Consider the following 26,529-nt stretch of genomic DNA (forward strand, 5'->3'; position numbering starts at 1 on the left):
ACAACTTATCATACTTGTCAAAAACTAGGGGAAAAAACCTACAATGGGTTATAGCAAGGAGAAGAAAACTAAAACTACTTACTAAATATGTATGAATCTCAGAAGCATAATACCGAGTAAATGAAATCAGATACAAAAAAGTACATACAATGCATTTATGAAACGCTCAATAATAGACAAAACAAATCTATTTTAGTCTGAAGAATAGTTATCCTTATTGGAGAGTAGTGACTGGAAAGAATTGTACAGGGGTGTCCTGGATGCTAATAATGTTGTTTCTTAATCTAGTTCATCCAGCTGTACATTTAGGATATATACACTATTTTATATATGTGTGTATGTATATATATTTCAATTAAAAATATTAAAGCAGTGTTTACCACCAGTGTTCCATAGGACTCTTGCCTAAAGAAATGTTATGATGAGTTTCTTCTATAAAAGAGTTTGGTTTTCTCTACATTTGGGAAATGCTAAGAAAAACCCAGTTAAATATATATCCACTCTGTAGGATGTCTTCATCAATGACATTGATCCTCCCTGCATGGCCTTGGATCCAACTCATACTGCTCCCATTCAAGCTTTTCTAGGGTTTCCTCTGGCCCCCAAATTTCAGTCACAACAGAAACTGAATGCAAGGATGTGCATTGGAACACACATCCCACACAGCCTACCCCTTGAGTGGAACAAAACACGTTGAGCACACACTCACTCTTAACAGTTTGGATTAGCAGCACTACCTTATCATGGAAGAGCACACATTTAAAGCAGGGCATTGCCTGCTCCTTTGAATGCATGTCTCCATTCAATGCTCTTGCACCCATGTAATCCCAGAGCAATAAACTGGCACATTTCATGAAATTTGCCGATACAATATAGCAAAGAAATACAGGAAAGCAGATTTTCAAATAGATCTTTTTGCATCTGTGATTTCAGAATGCTCAAGTAACCTCAGCGTTCTTATGGGTTTCTAGTTCACAAATCTGAGTTTCTCCCAAATACTTGAAACCTATCACAAGCTGACTCTTACAATCACCTCATTTTTCTCGTCACTTAATGTCAAAACAAATCAGTGCTTCTTTATAGCTCGCATTTTGCTTGCTCACAATGTGTTCATTGATTCAGGCTCTTGCCTCTTTTTTCTTAAACTCTTTGTCACTCTTGTTACCATGAGTTAGATTGGGGAATTTGAAGGCTTCTCTATGCACAAATAAATAACAAGCAGTGTTCTGTGTTGTTAACTTTAGGTCATTTTCCACAACTTTAGTTATTTATTTAACTTGATTTAATCAGACAGCTGGTTTACCTTTGGCTATTCATTCCTGCCAAGTTTTAAAGTAAAAAAAAGAAAGAAAATCCCCTAAATTTAATCAACTGCCTTTTTCTTGGGGGAGGGGGAGAAGAGATCAATCTTCAAATGACAAATAAACAATTTGCCTCAAGTCCATCATCTTTCTTCCCAGCATCTGAGCATCAAGTCTTTCCATTCCTTTTGCTATGATCCTAATCAGATAGAGAACCCACCACTCCTTTATTATAAAACGAAGGCAAGGGAAACTAGACAGTACTTCAAACCAAGGTCTTAAGCCAAGGCATTCATAATAACAGGGATCATAATTATGTTATATTGATTTCCAACAGGATAATTAAATTTTCTATTTCAAAGAAAATTTAGAATAAACATTAACATAGTGATGTCTGGTTTGGTGAGAAACCATCTGGATTGGAAAATAGGACTTCATGTGTCAAAATATACAAGGAAGACCATATTGCAAACACCAAACTATATCATACTCCATGGATAAATAGCATGATTACATTTGAGACTACAAAAGCAATTAGAGAGAGAGAGAGAGAATAAAATTAAGAGAAAGTGTTACAAATGTAACTGCCACAGCCATGGTTACACAATACTGAAGCAAAGTTGAAAACAGAATAATGAAACGACTGATTGCACTTGGTTTAGGTCCAAGATGTAGTGAGCTGTCTCACAGATAATATTTTAAATATATTTGCTCCAGAGTGAGGAAAAACATTACCCAAAGAGCTACAGGGAAAACAAGTTCACTTAAGAGCAAAAACTCTTAAAGTTTTAATCAGAAAGAATTCCAAATACTAGGAAAAGAGAATAATAAGGTTCATGATTGGCCAATTCATTTCATACAACCAACAATGGTGGCACTTACCTCATTTAAGTCCTGACAAGTCTCAAAAGCATCCTTTGACCAAATGGCAGCCCTCTGGTCGATTCTGTAAAATACAAAGAAAAGTTATTTCCATCTAAAAGAATTCTTCCAACAACACGCATTTGAAGCTGGCGGCTACAGATCTGGCTGTACCCTTGTTCAAAACCTTCAGTGTGTCCCACTGCCCATAGAATAAAATCCAGACTCCTTATAATAGTCTGCAACACATTACAGTGCTTGAATTCTGCCAGCGTGCCTGGCCCCACTTGCCAACATTCACATCCTGTCCCCTACACTCCAACCTCTCTGGCCTTCTCGTGGTTTCTTGAACACACAGTGCTGGTTACCTGTTCAAATCATCCTAAATACTGTCCCAGACTGCTCTCCTCCAGATCCTCATAAAACTGACTCTTCCGGCACATAAGCATCAGTGCAGCTGGGTGTTACCTCCCTGATGTCCCTAACCAGAAATAGTCCTCCCTACACTCCCTATCACACTGTCCTTAGGTTTTCTTCTTAGCACTTATCACCTTCTGAAATTAACCAGTTTGTTTGCATTTCCTCATTATAATGTAAGCTCCAAAAAATTAGTGATGATGTCCATTTTCTACACTGCTGAATCCTCAGGACCTAATACAAATTTAATATTGTTTCATTAATTCAAAAAAAATTTTGCATATATGATCTGATAGATCTGATACAATCAGTACAGAAAGATAGCATTTGTTCACTGAAGACAGCATTTGGAAATTTCATCTAATCTCTTAACTAATACAATAAACATAATAATTTCTGGGTAACATGATGAGGCTGGGTTTTGCCACCACATAGTTTCTAATAAAAGAAAATGACTTAAAATATGGCACATCTATTCTGAATTAATTTTTTAAATTTAAATACAAAAAAGCAAAAGTTTACTACAGGCAGATGCTGAGTTCAAAATCATGATTTGTCAAATGTTATGATCTAACAGTATCTATTACATAACATTCAAGTTTTCTGCAGCAGTTTGCATGCTATTATATAATAAGTGTATTAAATTATAGTTATTATCCTTAGAAAAATGCCTGTTTTCTTAATAAAAGATTTAGTCACTGTTAAGTCATTTATAAAAAGATTTATTTGGGGACATAATTATTTACAGTTATTATTCAGCTTCAATTTGAGTCCTGAAGAAAGTATATATGTTCTCTGAAGGGTCAACAGGATTAATGATTTAAGTCATGATGCACATTTAGAAATGCCACAGCATAACTTCTTCAAGATATTCTTAAGAATGCAAAATTTGTTCAGTCTAAGGGCACTGCTAACTGTGCAAACAATTTACTTCCAATGAGAAAAACAGAGATGGTAAACAAAATTGTCTAGAATGCACTGATTTCTACTACATCTGCACAAACCAGCATGTCTCTCCTGAGTATGTGAGAAGGTTAAGGGTCCAACAATGAGCTCAGGGAGAGATCACTGAAGTGGGAAAAGAAAGTAAGGAAGAAGACCACTGGCACACCCATTCTAACCCTGTCAATTCCCTGACTGATACCAGAGCTTCAGAAAATACTAAACTGTTCCATCCCACAAATGGCGGAAACCCTCTTACGCACAGGAGTTAACGTGTCCAATCCAGTAACACCTAAAATTTTGAATGGTTCATAAGTTCTTTGTAATATACGCTGGTTCTCAAATTATATTTCTATAGAGTTATGGTAGCACCAAAAAAACGGAGGAGTGGTATACTTTAATGGAAAAAATATTTACCAGTTTATAGTTTAACCATAAATGTCTCTAGGGCTTTGGTGCTAGCAGACAGTAAAATAAATACACAGGTAGCAAACATTAATGGAGTAAAGCAGAAATAGACTTTGCTAAAAATATATATTATTGAGATTCAGGGAACTGCCTACTTATAATATACTCACATGATCTTCTAGGAAAAGTACTCATCTCCAAATAAACCTCCAGATCAAGTTGAAGAACTGTGGTCTGAGCATCAAAGTTGCTTTAATTTAACTACCATCTGAATGTCTCCTATGTGCCTGGTATAGTGTTGGGGAGATAATAATCAATAAGCAGAATCTAAGCCTTTAGGAGACTTAACAATTCAGTGGAATCTGAAGCAGAGGATAAAACGAACACCCAGTCTTGAGGCTAATTTCAGTAAGTCAAGGATCAGGGCATAGAAGCTGATATTAGAATGGTAGAAAGGAACTGGGGAGGTAGAAACAAGAGACATATTCTCAAGGATAAAAATAATCAAGAGGTAGGGGCGCCTGGGTGGTTCAGTTGGTTAAGCGTGTTCCTTCGGCTCAGGTCGTGATCTCTGGATCCTGGGATCAAACCCCATGGGATTGAACCCCATGTAGGACTCCCTGCTCAGTGGGGAGTCTGCGTCTCCTTCTCCCTCTGCCCCTCCCCACCTCATGCTCTCTCTCTCTCTCTCTCAAGTAAATAAATAAAATCTTAAGAAAAAAATCAAGAGGTCTTGGGTATGTATTGGAAGTATGAAATAAAAGCGATGGGATAATCAAAACTATTCCAAAGTTTTGAGGCTGTGTAGTCACACAGAAAGATGACAGGTGGTTTGTTTAATAGAGGTAGAAAAATATGTACTTTGGTGGGGAGAGCCAGCAGTTGGCAGAAAGAAAGGCAATTTATGGGTTTAGATCTAGAGATCTGCAGCTTGAAGCAAGGCTGAGATAGGGAAGTAAAAATACCTGAGCAGGGCTCACCCTAGAACTGGCATTCTACAGTGTGTTCAGCAGAGGGGTTGCAGTATTGGTAACTGTGACGTGCAGTGGTCACAGCTTCTGCACTGATTTTTTTTCCCTGTTGTGTGGCCAGAGCCTAGCATGGTACCTGGCCTATGGTACACACTCAGTGCCTGCCTTTGGACGGGTAAATGAAGAAACAGAAGCAATCAGATCTAAGAATGACTTCTTGATCCACCACTTACTAGGTGTGTGTGCCCTCAGGTAAGATAGCAACCTAAGGCTTGGTTTCCTCATCTGTAAAGTGAGGATAATAGCTGCTGCCTCATAGGATAATTCACAATACTACTGCTAGCTGTATTAAAAATAACACAGGGATTCTAGAATCATATATGAAAAATACCATAATAGAATTATAAATGATGTTAACTCATGGTGTATTTTATTAACAATGATCAAAGCCTTGTGAATAAGCAAGCTGAAAAAGATTAAACCTGAGACTTCCTTACTCGGGGCCACTGGGCAGGTCTCCAAAACTGGCCAGTTAGTGGACAGAAGAAAGAAGGTACAGATCCATCACTAAGGAGGTAAGAAGCTAACTGGAATATCATTCTAAATAACAAAGAGAAAGAGGTTATGAGAAAGAAGATCAAGGCCCATCTAACAATTCGCCAGCCCTTACTATGCCAGGCTGGGAATGCCATGTACTTTACTTACATTATTTCATTTAATCTTAATAGTAACAATATGAGATTAGCATTATTATACCCATTTGACTTAACAGAAAACAGGGCAGTTACATAACTTTATTCATTAAATTAATATTTATAAACCACCAACTATGTGCCAGGTACTATTGTAGGTTTCTGGAATAAAACAGTGAATAAAACAAAGTCTCTGCCCTCATGGAACTTACAATTTTCATAGGAGGGAAGAGAACCTAAAGAAATAAACCAGTGATCTATGGTGTATCAGATGCTAAGTATAACAGAGAACCAGAAAGCAAGGCAAGGAGAAAGAACATGCAGGTGCATTGCCCAAGCTCACACTGCTCGAAAATCTTAGTCATCTGGAGATCACGAGAATGAAAGCAGAGAAACGAAAGGCCAGTGGATTGAACAAAATAGAGGTCATGGCAGAAGAGGAAGGAGAAATGGAAGCTTCTCACTAGAGAAGTTTACCAATGAAAAGAGAACTGGAACAGTATCTAGATGTCTCAAATTCCCTTTTCATAAAGATCTTTAAAGATACTGCTTGAACCATTTACAATCCTGCCTGGAAACTGGCCTAAACATAAATGCTGGGTCACACTGAAACATTCCCTCCCATTCTCTTGCTTCCCTTCACCCAAAATAACAAGAGGAAAGGAACCAAGCACATCTCTGCTATGAGTAGGCCTGTCAGAGCACTCTGCCAGCTCCAGCACAGCCCTGCCCTCTGGTCCAGGCAACAGGAAATGCAGATGGTGCTCCTGATTATGGCTCTCAGCACTGATGGGAGTGTCATGCCTCTGAACATCACCACCACCACCAGTACTGTCATCACCACCACCCACCAGCACTGTCATCACCACCACCACCACCACACACACTGTCATCACCACACACACTGTCATCACCACCACCACTGTCATCACCACCACCACCAGCACTGTCATCACTACCAGCACCACCATGGTCATTGTCACCATGACCACCACCAATGTCACTGTCATCACCACCATCACCATAACCACTACTGTACTGCCACTGCAACCACCACCATCACTACCACCACCACTGCTGCCACCATTGTTACCACCATCACTGTGCCAGCACCACCACCACTGTTGTTGTCACCACAGCACTGTCATCATCACCACTGTTGTTGTCACTACCACCATCATCATCATGACCACTATTGTAGTGCCACCACCACTACCATCACTGCCACTGCTGCTGTTATCACTGCCACCACCATCATCATCACCACCACCATCACTGTGATCACTATGATATCTACCATCACCACCACTGCTGTCACTGCCAGTGTTACTGTCATCACCACAAACATTGCCACCACCACCACCACCATTGTCACCACCACTGTCACTGTCATCACCACCATTACAACCATCACCATTGCTGTCACCACCACGACCTCCAGGACTGTCACATCATTAAAACTACCACTGCCACTACTACCATCGCCATCATGAAAACTTAGTTGTGTACTGATATTAGAAGAACTTCTTCCTGGATTTGATGACTGCAAAGTTGTGGACAATCCATTAAAGTGCATCTTTTCCAAAATTTTTGGTGTTCCCACATTGCTGGGACCCTAAAGCATATGCTGAGCCAATGTACAGGGTCAGCCTTCAGTGGCCTTCCCTCAGGAGATGCACTGGAATTCAAAATAGCAAAATGAACAAAGCATTAAGATATTTTTCATGGCCCAAGGATAGTGTCAAACCACAGATGTAATAATTTGTGAAGAAGCAATATTTTAGTGTAAGATTTTTTATTTATATCAACATTTCATTATCTATAATTAAATTAGCAGATGAATGTGTTCCCTGTCTCAGTCAAAAATTTCCCCCTCTATCCAGTGCCAGAGTTGTTCTGACACTTTCCTCTCCCTCAGTCGTTGTATTATGAAGTCCTTCAATTTCTTATCCCAAGTAACTTTTACATCTTTCCTCTTCCCTCTACCTCCACCACTATCACCTCAAGCCAAACCACTATAATCTGTCTTTTAGACTGCCTCCATGATCTCCCTACTTCCCCTCTACCCTCTCAAACCATTTTCCACACAACCACCTGTCACTACCCTTTGCACATGGCACTTAAAGACCAAAATACTTAAAGTATCCTAGGACATCCCAAAGGATTTAGCATCGGTCCACCTCTTCAACCTCAATTCATACCATTCTCCCTCTCTGCTCCTACTACACTGACATACTTATAGTTTTTTGTATGCGCCATGCTCATTTCCACCTCAGGCGTTTGTATGTGCTGTTCCCGTGCCCATAATTCTGTTCCCTATCCACTTTCTCTCCTAATCAATGCATTTATCCTGTAGATACCAGGTAGCTCACAATCAAGTCTCCCTTTTATATGTTCTTTTTTTTTAAGATTTTTTTATTTATTTGTCAGAAAGTGAGAGGGGGAGAGAGAGAGAGCACAAGCAGGGGGAGCAGCAGGTAGAGGAAGAAGCAGGCTCCCCTCTGAGCAAGGAGCCCAAGGTGGGACTCGATCCCAGGACCCTGGGATCATGACTTGAGCTGAAGGCAGTTGCTTAATGGACTGAGCCACCCAGGCGTCCCATGTTCCTGTTCTATTATGATCCTCATTTGCTCCATAACAAAGTCCTTAACTGTGTATTTGCATAATTATCTGATTGTCTCTCTCTCATGATGACACTCTATGGAGCAGGGACCTTCTGAGTCTTGCTTGTTATTTTTATCTCTAGGGCTAATGGTTACATTTGGCACATAGCAGGCACTCATATGTTTATTAATAAAGTATTTATCCTGGGGCACCTTGGTGGCACAGTCCGTTAAACGACTGACTTGATTTTGGCTTGGGTCATGAGCTCAGGATCATGAGATTGAGCGCTGCGCTGGGCTCCATGCCCAACGTGGAGTCTGCTTGAGATTTTCTCTCCCTCTCCCTTTGCTCCTCCTGCTCATGCTCTCTCTCTCTCCCCCTCTCTAAAATAAATAAACAAATAAATCTTTAAAAAAAAAATAAAGTATTCATCCCAGGGTTATGGACAGATGCTAATTCTGGTATGTTCCCGTGTATATGATGGTTATGATAAAATTCATGCTCTCTCCTCCATCTGCAGCATGCTAGCAGGACTAGCAGGGTGGGATGACTCTCATTCCTACAAGTAGATACGTTTCTTCCCTGAAGAGACCTGCTGAAGATTAACAAGTGGCGTTTTAACCCACATTTAGAAAACCTAGGCAAAAAGAGTAAAAGGAGAGCAGCCAGTACACTTTTCAGAGTGCTTCATATAGAATGAGAATCTTAAGGCTGAACCAAGCTGAACTTTGAATCACTCTTAAGAGTTCAAGATATTCTACTGCATTAAATTGAGCCTCTATTCAAAAAGCAACATGGGATACACCAATGTATACCCGGATGACTGCCGGCTGACTGTATGACTGTTGCTTCCTGAAACTCTTTTGAAAACAAAAGGTATATCCCAAGAGGACAACCATCTGAGCAAAACATTCTTTATGTACAAACAATAGCTCTATATGCAGACACAGACAAGATGCCAATAAATTCCAGTAATATTATTAGCAACAATAACAGCCCTCAATACCAGTAACTAAAAAATTTCTTTCTCTAGGGAGTCAAAGCTATATTAAAGACTTTCTCTTATTGGTGTTTTCCTTTTAACCACATTTCTGTGCTCAATGACTGAGACTGAATACTGGGCAGCCACCTTCAAAGACAAAGAAACCAAGGCACTGAATTTGAAATGACCCTGACACACAGAGACCACTGACAGAAAACAGAACTAGAAGGCAACAGATGTTCATGAGCTTTTTCAACACATGGATGTACTTGTCTAGGTCAACAAACTCCCATAGAGGGGAGAAGGAGGTTATGGCTAGAGGCAGAATGCTAATCTCTAACAATGTGCCCTGTCAGTAATTATTAGAACCCAAGCTCTACCTCCCTTTATATTTCTCTGAAAATTACAATCCATCAGTGTTATTAAAAAGATTCCTGGCCCCCACAGTTACTGAATCTGAATTTTCAAAGGAGTGCACTGGTAACACGTGTTTAACAAGTGATACAGGGGACTCCTAATTGGGAAATATTATCCTAAAAGTCCAAGTGCAGCAACACAGGAGGATACCAGTGGCTAAAGAGCACAGGTGAGGGGCACTTCCATGAGTACAGGAGTGCCCTGGGTATTTCTGGCCTGGCCTTCCAGGGGACACATTCCAGAAGCGGGAAGAGTCATGTCCCTGAAGACACTATGAGAAACACTGAACACAAGGCAGCCCAGCCGCACTGGAATAGATACCGCTCCTCACCTTGGTGGGATGGAGTAGAGACCAGAAACAGCCAGAACCATGCCAATGCCCAGAGAATGGATGGACAGTAAGATCCATGAGACCAGCGTCAGGACTGAGAGAAGACAGGAGGTGGACTTGCCATGAGTGTGGTTCAAAAACACTCCATGAATCAGAAAGAAGTGTTTGGGAAGGGATGTTGAGGACACAGGATCCATTGGGAGCAGAAATCCTAATACTTCATCATTAATAATGATTTGCTGGTTTGCTGAGCTGGATACAAAGCACTTCTTTGCATATCTCATTTTTCTATTCACTTAGTAAGCAATTATGAGACACCTGCTTCCTGTGCCAGACAGTGATCAGCCCGGGAAGCGCAGTGGTCATAGAAGACGCTTCAGCCCCATGGACAGCTCTGCTCACTCAAATTATCCCCCTTTTAGCATCTGCCAAGTCTCTTCACTTTTCTGCCTCAAGAATTTTGTGAGGCAGAGCTCACTTCCTCAGCCTGGAACTTTTGGGGAGTTACCTCCTCTGGGGACAACCCTCAGCCAGCCCCAAGAGGGTGGTGTGTGAATAAACACTGTAGCCCCCCAAATTTCAAAGGGATACATCTGAGGACTTTTTACAAGGTTCCTCAGAGAGTCTTCAGGGGCCTGATCTCCAGCTGCCAAGAGTGGTAACCTCAGCTACACACCTGCTTTCAGCTCTTCCTCCCCCCACTTCCTGCTTCCTGGGATCACCTCCCTGTACCCAAGGCTTTCTGTGAGGCTCTGCTTTCTGGAGGAATCTAATGTAAACAAGTAAGCAACATTACAAAGTAAACACGATAGCTTTCTTTCTGAGTCAGGGACAGAAAAAAAAATCATACAAATGAAGATTTAGTTTAGGGACAGATAAAGAGGACAGGAGATCACAATTAATGGTGGAGGGGTGGCTAAGTTGAATGGCAGGTAAATATTTGATGACAACTAAATTATTGCACTGGGCACTGTGATATTACATCTGGTACTTGGCCTCCCAACATTCTAGCTTTTAAATTATGAATCAGGATAGTGCTAGAAACAAAAGAACTTAAGAAAAGGCACAGAGGACTTAAGCAAGCATTAATGTTAAACAAGCCTAAATCCTACCTGTTCCCTATTAAAGGTTTCCTTTCTCTTCCAAAAAGAAGATATGAGTCTCTAATCTCCCCTTCTCTTCTTCCCTCTTCCATTGTCACTGCCACCATCATCTCCCACATGGATGATGCATTCAGTGCCTCCACTGTGTCCCTGCTTCCCCACAACACACACCACCTAGAGTGGTCTTTTAAAGATGTAAATCTGAATGTGTCATTCTCCTGTTGATAATCTCCAATGGCTCCCTCAACTTCAACAAAATCCAAGATCCATACCCTGGCTGCAAGGTCCTGTGCAGTCTGGGTCCTGCTAAACTTTCTGATGCCATGTGACACGTTCTCTCTGCCATTCAATTTCTCCAGCCTTACGGCCCTTGTCTACATCTTGAATAAGCCAGTAGCTCTACACCTGCTATTCCTTATGCTGGTTAGGATTCTTGCTATCATTCCATTTTAAAGCAAACAACCAATGCTGTATATACCTGCAACAGTACCCTGTCCTTACCAATGTGGTCTTGGCACAAGATGAAGAGAACCTGGATTAGTGGTGGTCTGAGGGGCTAGGGGGAGTTAATGATCAGAAAGGCAAGTCAGAGGAGCCTGGTTCTCGCATGCTTTCATCGCACTCAAGTTTGACAGGGCACACCAGACACTTTTTGCAGTTACCTTAAAGCTGGTTCCAAGTTCTCCCCAGGCCCCCATGTTACCAGCAGTGTAGAGATTTACTCTTCCCAGCACTTTTTATGTCTAATCTACTTCTGACAACAACCTTCCTTTCCCTAGGGAACTGGCCCTCCACATGCACCTCCCAAGGGCTCTATTATGTGTGTCTGGATTTATTCAATAGGTTCCGTGTAGCCAAAGTTGTTTTCTTGTATTGGTGTTAAATTCAAGATATTGTTTAAAAACCTCCTGCTTCCACCTTCTCAAGTTTCTTCTCTTGGACCCCATTCCCATTTAAACGGGCCCTGGTATTTCCTTTGCCCCTGGCATCTACAGAGTCATAGGGGTTCTCTTGACTAGAACTCTATGATAGGGGAACCCTGAAAGGCTGGCACTGCTTGTTATTTCTAATTAACAAAAATAATTTTAAAAATCCATTCTCCTCTAATACTTTCCTAATATTCCTGTCTACCTCGAACTGAGATAAAACAGTTCAAAGAAACAGAAAATAAAATTACTTAATATGATTGCAGTGACTGCAACAAATTTATTTATGGTTCTATATTCTGAACGGTATGTACTACTTTTTTTTATTTATAAACAATTTTCCCAGTTACAAACTTAAGAGGAACTCATTGGGGGAAAATTTGGAAAGGAAAAAGAATATTTTTAAAATTATCACCCTTAATCATTCCACCTGAAAATAACCACCAATAAAATATCGATTTATGTCTTTCCAGTATAAGTTTCTGCATATAATTATATGTTAAATAAAAATAAGATCACCTCGTAATTCTGTTATGTAATTGCTTTCTTCTCCATGTATAAATAAATCATGAACACATACCCATGTTAATAAAGACTCTCATAAAACAGCTTTAAATATCCATCATGAAGATTGATGTTTCTCAAGGGGGTGGTGGTATGCCCTCTAGAAAGCATTTAGGAAATTTAAGGGCGATTTGTGATTGGTGCAGAGGCTGGAGGAGACTACTGACATTCTATGGGCTACAACCAAATATGCCAGAGTCCCTGAGATGTGCAGGGTAGTTCCACACATCAAAGAATTGCTCCACACCTGGGATGCCTTCCAAATGTTCCCTGGGAACATTACAGCCAGAGGCACTTTGCCCCAAGCACAGTCTAAACTAGAAAACCATAAGGGCTAGTGGCTGAAACAGAAATATCTAGAATATACAAGTATGGAGAAGGGGATTGGACTGAACTGTTTCAAACGTTCCACCCAGAGTCACTATCCTGTGATGTCGCCACATACAGAAATCTAACCATGTGACCGTCTATCTAATTCTCTCAAAGTTATCAATTATCCATTTTATTCCTATCTACTTTCATGATCAGATAACAGAAAAATTTATCTCCCATGTTTCTTTTCAGCTTATCATTTCAAATCCCATGCCTAGACAGCTTTACCCTTAAGCACAAACCAAAAAAAAAACTAAAACAGAAGTACATAAAAATATTTTTAAACAATTCTTACTATAGCAATATCTATAAATATAAATAACAGAAGTAATCAAAATACATGCTAATCTGGAATTCGTTATGTAAGTGATGATATATTCACAGAATGGAATGTTTTATAGTCATTAATACTTTAGAATATTTTACGATATGCAAAAATACAATATTAAGTAGGACAAACAAGTTACACAGAAATATCTAAGATTTCATATATATGAAAGTAATTTATACATACCAATTAAATAAGTTGGTTAAAAATAAAAGAAAAATAGAAAAAAGGGTGGGTGGGAGCTGTGTGTGGATGTGGTTGTGTTCGTGTGTGTCTAGTATTGCCCATTAGTCTTGAAAAGGAATAACCCTGTTAATGAATACTACGACAGAAACACTAGAGTAGCCATTGCCTCCTTGGGAAGATAAAGAGTAAGTTAAAGAGTAGCCTCATTCCCATGGCCTCGGGAACACGCAGCGTCTAACCAGCTGGTCAGGTTTAAATTAGATTTAAGTTTATATGCACACTCTGTCTCCTACAATCACTATTGAAATTCGTCTGTTAAATCTAGTTCAAGTTAGGCCAAGCAGTTTTCTAAGATGTTGAGATATTAAGGACAAATTTTTTGTTCCATCTCCTAGAAATATTATTTCTAACACGAAGCTATGACACCAAAGTTTGTAAAATATGTTCCTTGTAGAAAATTGTGATGTTAGAGTATTTGTTATGAAAAATCAAATTTGCTCACCTTAGCCATAAATGAAGCTGAGGTTGGTGATAATTACCCCACTACATTATTATTCAACTTACATATAAAGATTATATAGTCAGAATGCAGAATGCATTCTGGTCTAGCTTTATACTCTGGAACCTGCTTGAAGTGAATTCAACCCGAGTGTATCAGGAAGCCCCTTTCATACACAAATTTTTTTATGCCACATTAAAACAATAACAACAATATAAGGAGTGCACCAGTGATGAGCACAGGGTGATACATGAAAGTATTGAATTACTATACTGTACACCTGAAATTAATACACCACTATATTTAACTAACTGGAATTAAATAAAAACTTAAAACAATAGCAACGATACAAAAACATATACTCAAATGGATAACCATGGTCATATTGGGGTTGTAAGACTACAAGAAATTTTTATTTCCTTGGATTTTTTTAATTTTCCAATATAATCATGTCCCATTTATTATTTTTAATGAGAGAATGTCTCTGAGTTTCCCTTTTATCTTTATGCCTAATCATTGTTTAGAGAAAGTGCTAACAATGTATAAAGTAAACAAGGGCAGTCTCAAAAACTAATAATAATAATAAAGGAGGGTTTCATTCCCAGAATAATCAAGTGTGGGCTCTTTGTCAATCAGTTCAAGGGGTTGGTGATTTCGTGTAGGATATTTTTGTGCTCTACAGCATGGAGGAGGAATTATTTTTATCTGTGACTGCAAGAGCTTGTTTTATTAAGCTAAAATCTTTCCACATCTAATCCTTTAAACATCTAGAATGTTGAGCATTTTTAGAATTAGAGTCAGAAGGGGGCGGAGAAATCATCTGACCCAAACTTGTGTTAGAGGAGGGGACTGACGGATTTGCATGAAGTGACAAAGGTCACCTGAGAGACATGAGATAGACTCTGCATCTCTTAATTTTAATGTTCTTTCCATTCTATCAGACTATTTCTGAGCCCATGAGGAGGGAGGCAGGATTGGGGGATGAAGAAGAGCCCTCACTATAGGTGCCCTTCCCATGCAATGTAGGCAAAGCAAGCATTTCAGAGCCCACCCATCACCCAACTGTATAGCAGGGAGTCTCAAAACATTGAAAAGACAAACTAATTTTTTTTTCGTTTATACCTCATTCATTCTCTTCCCCCTGCACAAGAAAGAAAGAAAGAAAGAAAGAAAGAAAGAAAGAAAGAAAAAGAAAGAAAGAAAAGAAAAAAAGAAAGAAAGAAAAGAAAAGAAAAGAAAGGAAAGGAAAGGAAAGGAAAGGAAAGGAAAGGAAAGGAAAGGAAAGGAAAGGAAAGGAAGGGAGGGAAAGACGGAGAGACAGGGAAAGGAGAGGAGAGGAGAGGGGAAGAGAGGAGATAAATCCTAAGAGCACACTAATAAGAACATACTGGCAACATGTAGAGCTCCTGTCTGGTACAGTCCAAGAAGGCACATCTTATCTACTATGTTATTAAAAATCTCTGGGTGCTCATTCTCTTACTCATTCTTTCTCTTTTTAGCAGAACTCATTAAGACTCTGCTTACTTCTATGAAAAACACTTAAATAAGAAACAATTAGCTATTAAAATACAGACAAGTTGTCTATCTCAAAAACAAAAGCTGAAAGGATTTATTCCCCATGGAAAAGTTGCTGCCAACAAAACTTCCCCTTTCCATAAAGCAACAAAGCTTTTTCTTTCTTCTGGAATGTCACAAAAATAGTCAAAGCCATCAAAGGCCATTATTCTTGCTAATACACCAATCTTCAACCCCTTCTAACTGGGGACTTCCAGATGAAGAGGCTAATAAACTCCAATTCGCAAATGTAACCACCAACTTAATTAGCAGTGACACAATGCTATAGAATAGCTCCTGTTTATACAGACAAGGTCTTTAACGACATTAAAAGTTTAATGCTGTCATAAATTTTAATACAATATTTTAAACACAAGTGAGTTAATCACTCTCTAAAGTAAATTTACTTAGCTGGGTAAGAAATCCCCAGCTTCAGTAGTATTCTCTTGCATTCATAAATCTTCCTTTGTCATATCTGAGGGTTCATAGGATTGGCACTGGCTGTAGCTATATAAAAAAAAAATCAATCAAAATGATGCATATTCATCAAGTGACTGCTCTGAACAGATTGATGGCATTTGTCTTGGTTCTGTTATAAGGGGAGCAAGGGCTTAAGCAAATCACAGCCTCACTGGGTGTCAAACTAGAAAATGAGAGGGTTGTATTAAATGATTACTAAGGCTTCATTCTTGCTCTAACCAAATGCAGTTCTGTAATTATACATATGTTTTGAAAAGCTGCAGGTACTGAAGAGCATGCCGGAGTAGGGTAACACACAGCCCCTCCACTTAGATGCAATGAAAACTCAAGTTAACATGTAAATACATCATCTTGGAAAGGAGGCACAAGACATTATCAGACATCACCTTATTAGGGCTTAGCTCCAGGCAGCTAGAGTACCCAGGATGAGCAGTTGCTGGGAAGAAAATGATTAAAACAGGCATTAGAAATCAAGTGCCTGTAGAAGCCAGGCTAAGAGCATAAATAAGAGAGCAGATCCAGGTGGGAGTTGTGGAAAAAAGGACAGCTGCTCCTCAACTCCCGCTAATTGTTGTCTCATAGGAATACAGGCCCTGGGTTATCCCATCTTAAGTTTTTCAAAAAGAATCTCCCAAATCTATAAAATTTCTGAATTTTAAATATTGAATCAAAATATTTTAAAACATTCTACAAGGTAAGTGTATCTCAACACTAGATTATACCGCAAGACACCAAACTTGAGATCTCTGCTGTGGGGCACCGTATGAGGAATATCATATAAGGACAGAGAGGACATGGCAAGTAGGAGGAAGGATGCAGTGAAAGAGGATGAAAAGGATGAAATCAGTGTCTGAGGTTGGCTCTGTTGGAGAACAAGCAAACTAAGAGGTAGAAAGAGGTTAGGATAATGTTTCTAAATTTTTTAGGGGTCATGAGTACCACGTGAGATTCTGATGGATGCTTCAGAGATTTTCCCTGGAAAAATAAACTTTCGTGTAGCAGGTAGAATAATCGCTCCCACACACACCAAGGTGCCTGTGTCCTCATTCTTTTGTCCCACTCCACACGTTACTCTTACACGACAAAAGGGATTCTGCAGATATGATCACGTTAAGGACCTTAAAATAGGGAGATTATTGTGGATTACCTGAGTCAGCCCAATCTAGTCCCATGAATCCTTAAAATCAGAAAATCTCTCTCGGTCATGGTCAGAGGGAAATGTATGGAAGAATGCTCAGAGATGCAATGTTGCTGGTTTTGCAATGGAGGAAGGGGTTCAAGCCAAGCAATGTAGGCAGCCTCTGTAAACTGGAAAACGCAAGGAAACAGATGGATTCTCCCCCTTGAGACTCCAGAAAGGAATTGCAGGCTTACTGATACCTTTATTTTAGCCCAAGGAGACCCATGTTGGATAGCTACAGAACTACATAAATGTGTGCTGTTTTAAGCCACAGATTTGTGGTCACTTGTTACAGCAGCAACAGAAAACCAATATAATAAATATACAGTCAAACTTCGGGAAAAACATACATAAACCTCCCTGAAGCTCATCCACAGACACAGATACAGGGCCCTTGTGCTAGAAAGAGCTGAAGGTATGAACTATTTCGCCTTGGCATACATGCAGAGATCAGTTCCCACCTTATAACACAGTGAGCTCCAAAATCTCATTTCTACAAGGATGCATTCATTCTCTGAAGAGTAACTACTCCTTTGACTCTCATCAAAGTGCCATGTGACCCCTTGATGGCAAAGGCATCTTTTTTCTCTTTTTCAAAGTGTTCCTTATGCAAATAAAAATCTCCCCACCCCCCCATCCCCCAAGAAGGTGGCACTTTATACCTGCTGAGATTTAGCCTGGTTCCTTCCCTCACTTGGAGCCAAACCTAGGTCTGGAGCATCCTGTTACAGTATCATGTCTCTATCAAGATCTTATTGGGCACCGTATGCCTGAACCTAGCCATATGCTGGCTTAAAAGGGAGGAGAAATGTTATCAGGAATGTGAGATACCTGACTCAAAGTTGTTTTTAGCCTCAGATCTCATTTCACCAGTTCATCAAGTTTCAAAATCCCTGTAATATTTTGAGATTTTTTTTTAAGTTTCATTAGAATGTCCCTAGGTGATGCCACCATGGCTATGACAAATAACTCTAGTTTAAAGGTTACCAGCCCAACCTAAATACTAAACTTAATAGTGCCAGACATAAGTGGCCTAACACTGCTTCTGGTCTGACACTTAACTCTAGGTCCTGTGATTGCCAACACTGGGGTACAGAATATTCTGGAATGGTGCTAGCTCATAAAGCTAGATCCCGGTGGAACCTGGAGACTAGAAGGGAGAAGAAGAAAAGGACAAGGTATTTGGGGTCTTATGGAGGTGTGCTAAGGTGTAGAAGTGGCCAGTGCATCGGGGAGAGACAAACCTGCCTTAACGAGGAAGGCTGCCCAGGGACCCTGTCTGTATTCATTTCCTTTCAATGACATGCAGAGGAGGTCTAGGAACCTTCTAAGATGTTACAAACTTGTGTATACGTGCATCTTTGTTTTTCTGAGAAAAGATACCATAGATCTGAGAATCCAAATTCAACTGTAACTCCCCAGCCCCAAATGTAAGAACTGCTGCCCAGTACATTTCCTCATCAAAACTATTCTAACTCAATACTCTTAGCTCTTACTAATCATATGTAAATGATTCCCATCACAAAATCCTATTAAAGGTCTGACTTGCCCTCTGATAACAGTAATATTACCACTTACTTTCCCCACTGTAGATGAGATATAAAGTGATCTAAAGTTACCAAACATCAAGTATCTTTGAGAAGGTTCACTGCTATCAACATTTTTTCCTGATTAGCCTCTGTGGAATATCCACCCCAAAGGGCTGCCATACATTCCATACACAAAAAATAAATAACAGTTTTGTTTTTTGTTTTGTTTTGTGTTACTATTTTGAAATATGCACGGGTATATAGTTGGCCTTGTTTTTGCTGAGAAAGGCAGTCATCAGTGTGGTGGAGGGGAGACAACGTCACTGCACAAAATTGGTTCTAGTCAGTCTAAAACAGCTTCATTATAATAAGGCTTCAAATAGGAAGGCGAATGCCCCAATCAGCAGAGAAATGACAAGGTTGAGTCTTACCTGACCTGAGGTCACATAAGAATAAACAGAAAAGAGGTGGCAACTTGTGAGGAGGGTGATACAAGACACCTACGAATCCAATTGGAGAGAGGGTCACCTTGCTTTTAGGCCCCCTCCAACCTTTTGGGGCTCTACGATTCTAAATTAAGTATGTTGAATATTTTAAAGCAAAATTACATAGCATAGCCAACTTCTCTGTAGTTGTTGATTCATTTAGGCTGTGCTGCCATAAAAAAAAATATCTAAAGGTCATGCTCAGAAGCACAGCACTCCCTTCCCACGGAGTGAGGGCTATGATTACGCTGTACACATGATCCTACAAAGACAGCTGACACGACTAGCAGCTGAATTCTTTCTTCTGTTTATTTCCAGAAGAGACTTTCCACAGACAGCTGCAATGCCAACCTCCCATCAGAATGCCATGCCAACCTTGCTGCAGACAGCTTTCCACCTACGTCCTTGCCCTGGACCCAGGGCTGTCTCCGGGAGGTCTAGCAGACCAGAGAGGCCAGCTCCAGGCTGCTTCAAGTGCCACAAGGACAGTACTTGGATCAGCACAAAAGCCACACTTGCTATTCTGTAATCCAACATTCATAGGTTCAAATTCTGGCTCAGCTCTTTCACTTGTGCAACATCATGCCAGTGCCTCAATGTGTCCCAGCCTCAGCCTTCTCCTCCATAAAATGGAGCTATAAGTACTCAGTTTATGAAGAAGTGGAAAAGGCTAAATGAGATAATGTGTGAAAAGAAATTGGCTTGATGTCTTCACTGCCATCACTAATTATCATTATCACAGAGGAAAACCTAATCAGCTCCAGCATGGAATAAAAGAGGACAAAATGAAATCAGCATTTCTTTCTCCAAGACTATCTCCTCTCCTCTCTGAGCCGTAGGCTGATTATCTCCAAAATGAAGGCAGAGACAGTGGGTTATTTACATTTCTCCTCAACTCAGACTCAATGATAGTCTCTCACAGCCTCACAAGCAGCTTCTGTGACTTGTAAGGAATGCCAGTCAAAATCAGAAAGCCTTGCCTCTTGTGTGGGAGTGGCAAGCAGGGGATCAGCATTTCTGGGAAAGCAACACCAGGTACAGTACAATTTCTGACAACAAGAGGCCCACCTTTGTTGAACTCGGACTGTTTCTTGGCACCTGAAGGAGTGATTTTGTGGACTCTCGTGAGCGGATGTTCCTGTTCTCCCCCGACACTCTGGCTGGCTGGGTATCACGTGCTCTGTTTCCTGCAAGAAGAAACAGCAAAAGTAGTGGAGCGTCAGTAGCCATCCCACCACAGTGTCCCACAGTGTGCTTCAGCTGGGAGAGGGGCTTAGGGCAGGGGAGCACAAACAAAACACACTCCACTGGCTATGGTTGGGCAAGGGGGCCAATAAGTAATTTGAAATTTAAGAAACATTTTTCTATCAGTCATTTGCTATAAGATTACAGAATAAAGAGAAAAATAATGAAAAATCTAATGCTCAAGAGATACAATATAACCATACCATGAAAATTTTCACATTAAAAATATTTTAGAAGAGTATCAAATAAATAGATATATCTGAAAACATAATTTCTAGAATATTTATAGCATTGGCTCATTTTTATAAAAACAAACATATGTATGGATACACACACATACAGATTGAGATACCAAAATCTTAACAGTGACTAATTCTGAGATGTCGGTCCTTTTTCTTTTTTTCCTTTTTGGGGCTCATCTACATTTTTCACAATAAACATACATTATTCCTATAATAGGAAAGAAATTTAAGTTGGTCTGAAATCTAAGGAACACATCATTTTTATAAATTTCAAACCCCAAGCATGCAAGCATGCTCTTCCCTCTCTCTCTCCCTCCAACACACACACACCCACACCCACACCCACACACACACACACACACACACGCCATTAGCTACACTGCATCCAAAGAAATCACTATATTGATCATTCCATGATGCAATCTCTGCATTAATTTAGAACTCCAGAATGTTAAACTTTCTAGGGAATATCATAAACACATCCAAGCTAAAATGAATCTAGATTCACTACAAGGAGACATACACTAAAAATGAAAGATTTATATACATTTAACAGTTGAACCACTATAGTTTTGGGGCTGTGTCAAACCTCTAACTGACAAGATTTCCTTGCAGCAAGATAGCCCCTCTTTATCTGACAAAAGAAATACTACAACCAAAATCAGTGAGAAATTCAGTAAATCCAGATGGCTACTGTCATGCAATGAAAATATTCATGTGCTGCAATATGTCTGGGTCTGACTGCACAGTATACTGTGGTGGCAACATAGACCAAGCTTTCCTATTTGGAGTGTGGATTAAAGTCAGTACAAGTGCCAAGATGCCAGATATCTCAGAAGTCACTTTTCCAAAACACTAGAATAATGTGGTGGGACTTTTTGCCAAGTAGTCATCACAAGCTTCTAAAACCAAATTATGGGGCACCTGTGTGGCTCAGTCAGTTAAGCATCTGCCTTCAGCTCGGGTCATGATCTCAGGGTCCTGGGATCAAGCCCCTCATTGGGTTCCCTGCTTGGTAGGGAGTCTGCTTTTCCCTCCCCCTCTTCCTTTGTCCTTCCCCCACCCTCTGCTCGTGCTCTCACTCTCTTGCTCTCTCTCAAATAAACAATAAATAAAATCTTCTTAAAAATTAAAAAACAAAACAAAATTATATAAACGCCTTCCTACAAGAGGGTTAAAGTGGGGAGTTGGGGCAGAGATAAGGAAAGGGATTAATTATTCTTCCAGGATCCTTTAATTCCATTTTTCTAAGCCTCCAGCTTTCAGCAAAAAGACACTCTGGACATAGTAATTGCTTGTGAAAAATTCTACAACTACCCAAATACTGGCCAAGTTTCCCCAGCAATGGGTTCAAGTGAGATAACCCTGCTTACTATTTGCAAGGTATGCGACCTTACACAAGTAACATCAATTATCAGGATCTCTGCTTCCTTGTCTGTAAAACGGGGATAATATTCCCAAGGTCTCAAAGTTGTTGAACAAGATGTCATTACAACATCTCTTAGTACCTCTCAACTGGACGTGCACAGCAGATGGGAGCTATGAATGCTAAGATTTCTTTTATAAAAATTCCCTTGAAGCTCAATATTCTGAAAGTTATGTTATGGAACCCCTCAAAGACTTAACCCAAATGAGTTTATCAAAAGCAAACCTATTTTTGTGGTGGGATGTTTGTTTCAAGTTTCTATACTTCAAGAGTCTAGAAGTTACTCAAGAACCTCATAGGAAATGGGAGAGTAAACCTTAATTCTTACTTGCCCCAGTTTTTAAAAATAATTTCATGCTTTTCCTTAAAGGGGGAAGGCAGAAGGAAAAGGGATGTCATTCTAACTAAATTAATAAAACAGTAGCTTCCAAAGGTATTGTGCTGCCAGGTATCATTTATTCATAAGGACATAAAGGAAAAAATATATAACAAGAACAGTAATACTTAATCAAGGTTATTGGCCTCTATAACAGAAAGACACATGAGAGACCAGGATTCACCACCTTGGTGAGTTCATATCCCTACTGCAATCGGGCTCCACCACCTGACCAGTGAGAAGGTTAACTAGGACTGCCAAAGAAAGTTCTTAGAATAGATAATGTACTCATGTATGACTGAGAGAACATATTCTCCCTGCCTACCCCCCAAAGATGACAATATCTGGACAAGAACATATTTAATTAGCCTTGTTCATTTAAGCTTCATTACGTTTTTGTTTGGGATCTGCTATAACACCCCCTGTCAAAAATTCTAGAACATTAAAACAGAGTGTTTACCTTAAAATGATTGAGATATATTTTTACTTAAAAAGGAATCACCTACCACAAACCAAGGATGTTGACAATTAAGGAGGTTATGTAAAAGTGAATAAGGCAATCCTGCCCCCAAAGAATTTTAAAATCTACTGTTTGACAAAGACTCAAGTGTAAGAGGGCAGACACTAACTTGCTTACTTCTGTGGTAATATGTTTGCCACATTGGCAAGTCCAAGCTGACCAATGGAAATGAAGGAAGAAGAAGCCAAGACCCTCTCCACCAGGCTTGTCTTCCTAGTACCTGGCCAGGCAGAGGCTGGAGGGGCACCTGTAAGACAAGTGATACTACATCATGTCCTCCTGCTCCCAGCCATTCCCTATCCTTTGATATGGTGTCCTGTACATCCCAATTCTAGCCTTGGTGGAGTGATTTGTTAGTTCTCTGCTGTAGGCAGGAGCAATTAAATTGACATAGCTCTGAGATATTTCATAAGTAAGGCATCTGTAAAACAAACATTATTTCAGTTATTTTTTGATCCATGAGCAGAGGCTAGGATAGTATACACAATAAGAGAGAAACTGTCTATTAGATTGTGAGGCTCAGAACCTCAGCTGAGTCAAGGAAAAATTAGCTGCCCCTAAGTAGAAATAATGAAATATAATATTTTGTCCTTTTTGGGATTTCAGTGAATTCAGCTGACTGTTACAGAACTTGAGAGAATCTAGTTTTGATCCAATGTAATGGTCACAGTTTCAGATCCTTCCAAGTCCCCAAATTTGTACAAATCATAACCCAGAAGAAAGAAAAAAATGTTTTGTCCTAGTCCTAGTTTTTTCTCAGCTTGACAAACCAGAATGCTACCCTTGGGCCTCAGAGACCTACACATCCTTTAAATCTTCCTTTCAAGATGTGTGGTCAATCAAAATATTAACATTTTTCATCTTCTCACACTTGAGGTTTTATCTGAGCCCCTTCTATTCCAAAATTGATTTAAAAATTTACTTTCTTCAACTGTTGGCTTAAATTTTAAATTAAGTGGGTTTATAACTAATCACTCCATTGCTACTAACCATGCCTTGCATTATGAAAGCATGTTCTTCCCAAGAGCTCTAATTACTAGATGATTAATACATCTGATATCTCCATAGTTTGGAAAAGTATATATATTCAGCTCTTAGAATGAACAGACAATGTGTTATAAATCTACCCTATACTATGTCACCTCAGAGTTCTTTTTACCTTAAATCTGCACACATCTGTGAAAATGACTTAAAGTCCTTTTGAATAATTGAGGGTTTTAAAGACCTTTGTACCTGATTAAAAGAACTACTGGATTACCACATCCATTTTATAGTTGGGGGAAAAGAGGCTCTGGAAGAGCTGATTATAATATCTTCTAAACATGTGTGTCTGATTATTATTTTAAGTGTTCTGGAACTTTAAGACATGGTACTTAGAGAATTGTTTCTTCAGACCTCTTTTCAAAATAATTTCTGCCTGCCTTGGTCACTGTTTCAACACAGAAATAAATCATGGAGGAAGATAAGCTTACATTCAAAATCAACACACATCCACAAAGTAGGTTCTCCTCTGACCTTATTTCCTATTCTGAAATACAGGGATATCACCCAGTTTACTGCCTATATTTGTAAGAATTTCTAATAGAAAATAAACATTCAAATTATGCTATTTTGTCCACTTTGCAAATCATAGAACATTCATTGAGTGCCTCTTCCTAAGGTTTTGTGGGTAAGAATGAGCAATATAGAGTGCAAGAAGAGGCAACATGGAAACAGGGCATAAATGGCTAGAATTTCAGGGATTTCCTTATAAGGCTAGCAGGTCCTATTTTCTAAGTAAGATAAGCTAACTAAGGCTAACTTGAAAGATTGTTACTGATGTTAGGGTTTCTTTTTTTTTTAAGATTTTTTTTATTTTATTATATTTATTTATTTGGCAGAGATAGAGACAACTAGCGAGAGAGGGAACACAAGGAGGGGGAGCGGGAGAGGAAGAAGCAGGCTTCCAGCAGAGGAGCCTGATGTGGGGCTCGATCCCAGAACGCTGGGATCATGCCCTGAGCCAAAGGCAGATGCCCAACGACTGAGCCACCCAGGCGCCCCTGATGTTAGGGTTTCTTGACAGGTGTTTTCAGCCAAGTGCAGGCTGACTTTTTTAGATTTGTGACATGGGCTAGGCCACTGAGATGGCCTCCATTTCGGGGCCTAATATACAAATTAATATTACCAATTTCCCTCCTTTTGATAAATTCTCAGTTGTACTGAAAGTATTGATCAAAATTTAAAGTATTAGTGCTACTCTGAGCTAACACTCCTTGTTGATATTGGAATCAGGATGAATCTCTAACTGCCATTCATGAGTTAGGATATCAAGATCTTGGTCCCTTAGTTGGCAGTTTCTTCATCTCATTTTTTGTCATTCTAGGAAGAGAAAGACCATTTGTTTCATTATCAGTGGCTGCATGCATGCATTTAAAGCTTTTGAGAAAATATGGTGTATCAGCGAGACTATTAGAATGGTTATAAACTGAATAACACACAGTGTTTGGAGGACACTCCAACTTTCCAATGCCACAATCCCCATGGCCCAAACCAACTTAGATTAAATAGATCAAAGAAAGAACCCAGTGAAGGAGTCATTTTCTTAAGCCAATTGGCTTGTTTATGTATTTTATGTAACAGTCTCCACTTCTCAGAAGTGTTTATCCACAAGTGTATTCCAGAGAAACTGAGGCATTGGAAATCAGGGAGAAGTTTGTGATGGGAAGAATTATGGAATCACCAGCATCAAATTAAATCCAACAGTTGACCAGAGGCTGGATAACCTGCTTTTGTAATGGTCTGAGATATGTGAACAATGGCAATGTCTTTCCAGGCCAGGGCAAGGCAGTAGGTTGACAAAAGAATGACAAAGACCTTCATGGTGTAAGAATTAGGAAAAGGATTGCTGGAAAGAAAGGCAAAATGGAAAGAAATATTCTTAATATTTGGGGAGGAAGCAGTCTACCTCAATGTCAGCTAATTCTCTTCCTAGTCAATTTGATTTTGATGTCTCTATTTGCACAGGACCAGATGTCAGGGGGAGCTTTCTTCAGTTGTGAAATAAGCACCCAAGTTTAAACACCTTGTAATTTGGCAGCAGTGTTGGTGGATAAAAGCACTTGGTAGAGTCCTTTCCATTAATCTTACTTTTGCAAAATCATCACAAAAAAAAAATGATTGTCTTAAGGTAACAAAATACTTTAAAATGCACATGGTTAAAGACCTGATGAGAGTTCCTTTGATGGTGAAATGTAGTTATTTCTGTGACATACAATAATTTAGAATAACAACTGGACATTCAAGTATTGATAAATTTCTAGAAACTCTATAAACAATTTCTGGAATATCTATGTTAGGAACATATATCCATACACATATAACCTAAGAAGGTTTATCAATACTTATTTGACAATGCTTTCTACATAATATAACATATCAAATAAACCTGATTTGTTTAACATCTCTCTTTTATAAGGTGAGAAACAAATCTTTTGAGATTTCCAGGGTCCCTGTGGGATATATCAATAATACTTTGAGGTCAAGGAGACTCCATTTAGAGTTTAATTTGGGGAAGTTGTCAAAATGTAAAAACGTTTGAATATTTGA

At 39.4% G+C, this 26,529-nt stretch overlaps 1 protein-coding gene across 6 annotated transcripts in view; it reads right to left on the reverse strand.

Moving 5' to 3' along the window:
• Nucleotides 1-26,529, reverse strand: part of FAM13C (family with sequence similarity 13 member C) — a 136,728-nt gene that overhangs the window by 64,592 nt on the left and 45,607 nt on the right. For all 6 annotated transcript variants that reach the window (XM_034662536.1, XM_011216922.3, XM_011216918.3 and 3 more), the window contains 2 exons: nucleotides 20,201-20,319; nucleotides 2,184-2,247 (listed from right to left, as the gene is read on the reverse strand). In XM_034662536.1, coding sequence (XP_034518427.1) covers nucleotides 2,184-2,247; nucleotides 20,201-20,319 — 183 coding nt within the window. The remainder of the gene's footprint in view (nucleotides 1-2,183; nucleotides 2,248-20,200; nucleotides 20,320-26,529) is intronic.

The sequence above is a fragment of the Ailuropoda melanoleuca genome, chromosome 6 (assembly GCF_002007445.2).
Source record: "Ailuropoda melanoleuca isolate Jingjing chromosome 6, ASM200744v2, whole genome shotgun sequence".
In the NCBI taxonomy this organism is placed as follows: Eukaryota; Metazoa; Chordata; class Mammalia; order Carnivora; family Ursidae; genus Ailuropoda; species Ailuropoda melanoleuca.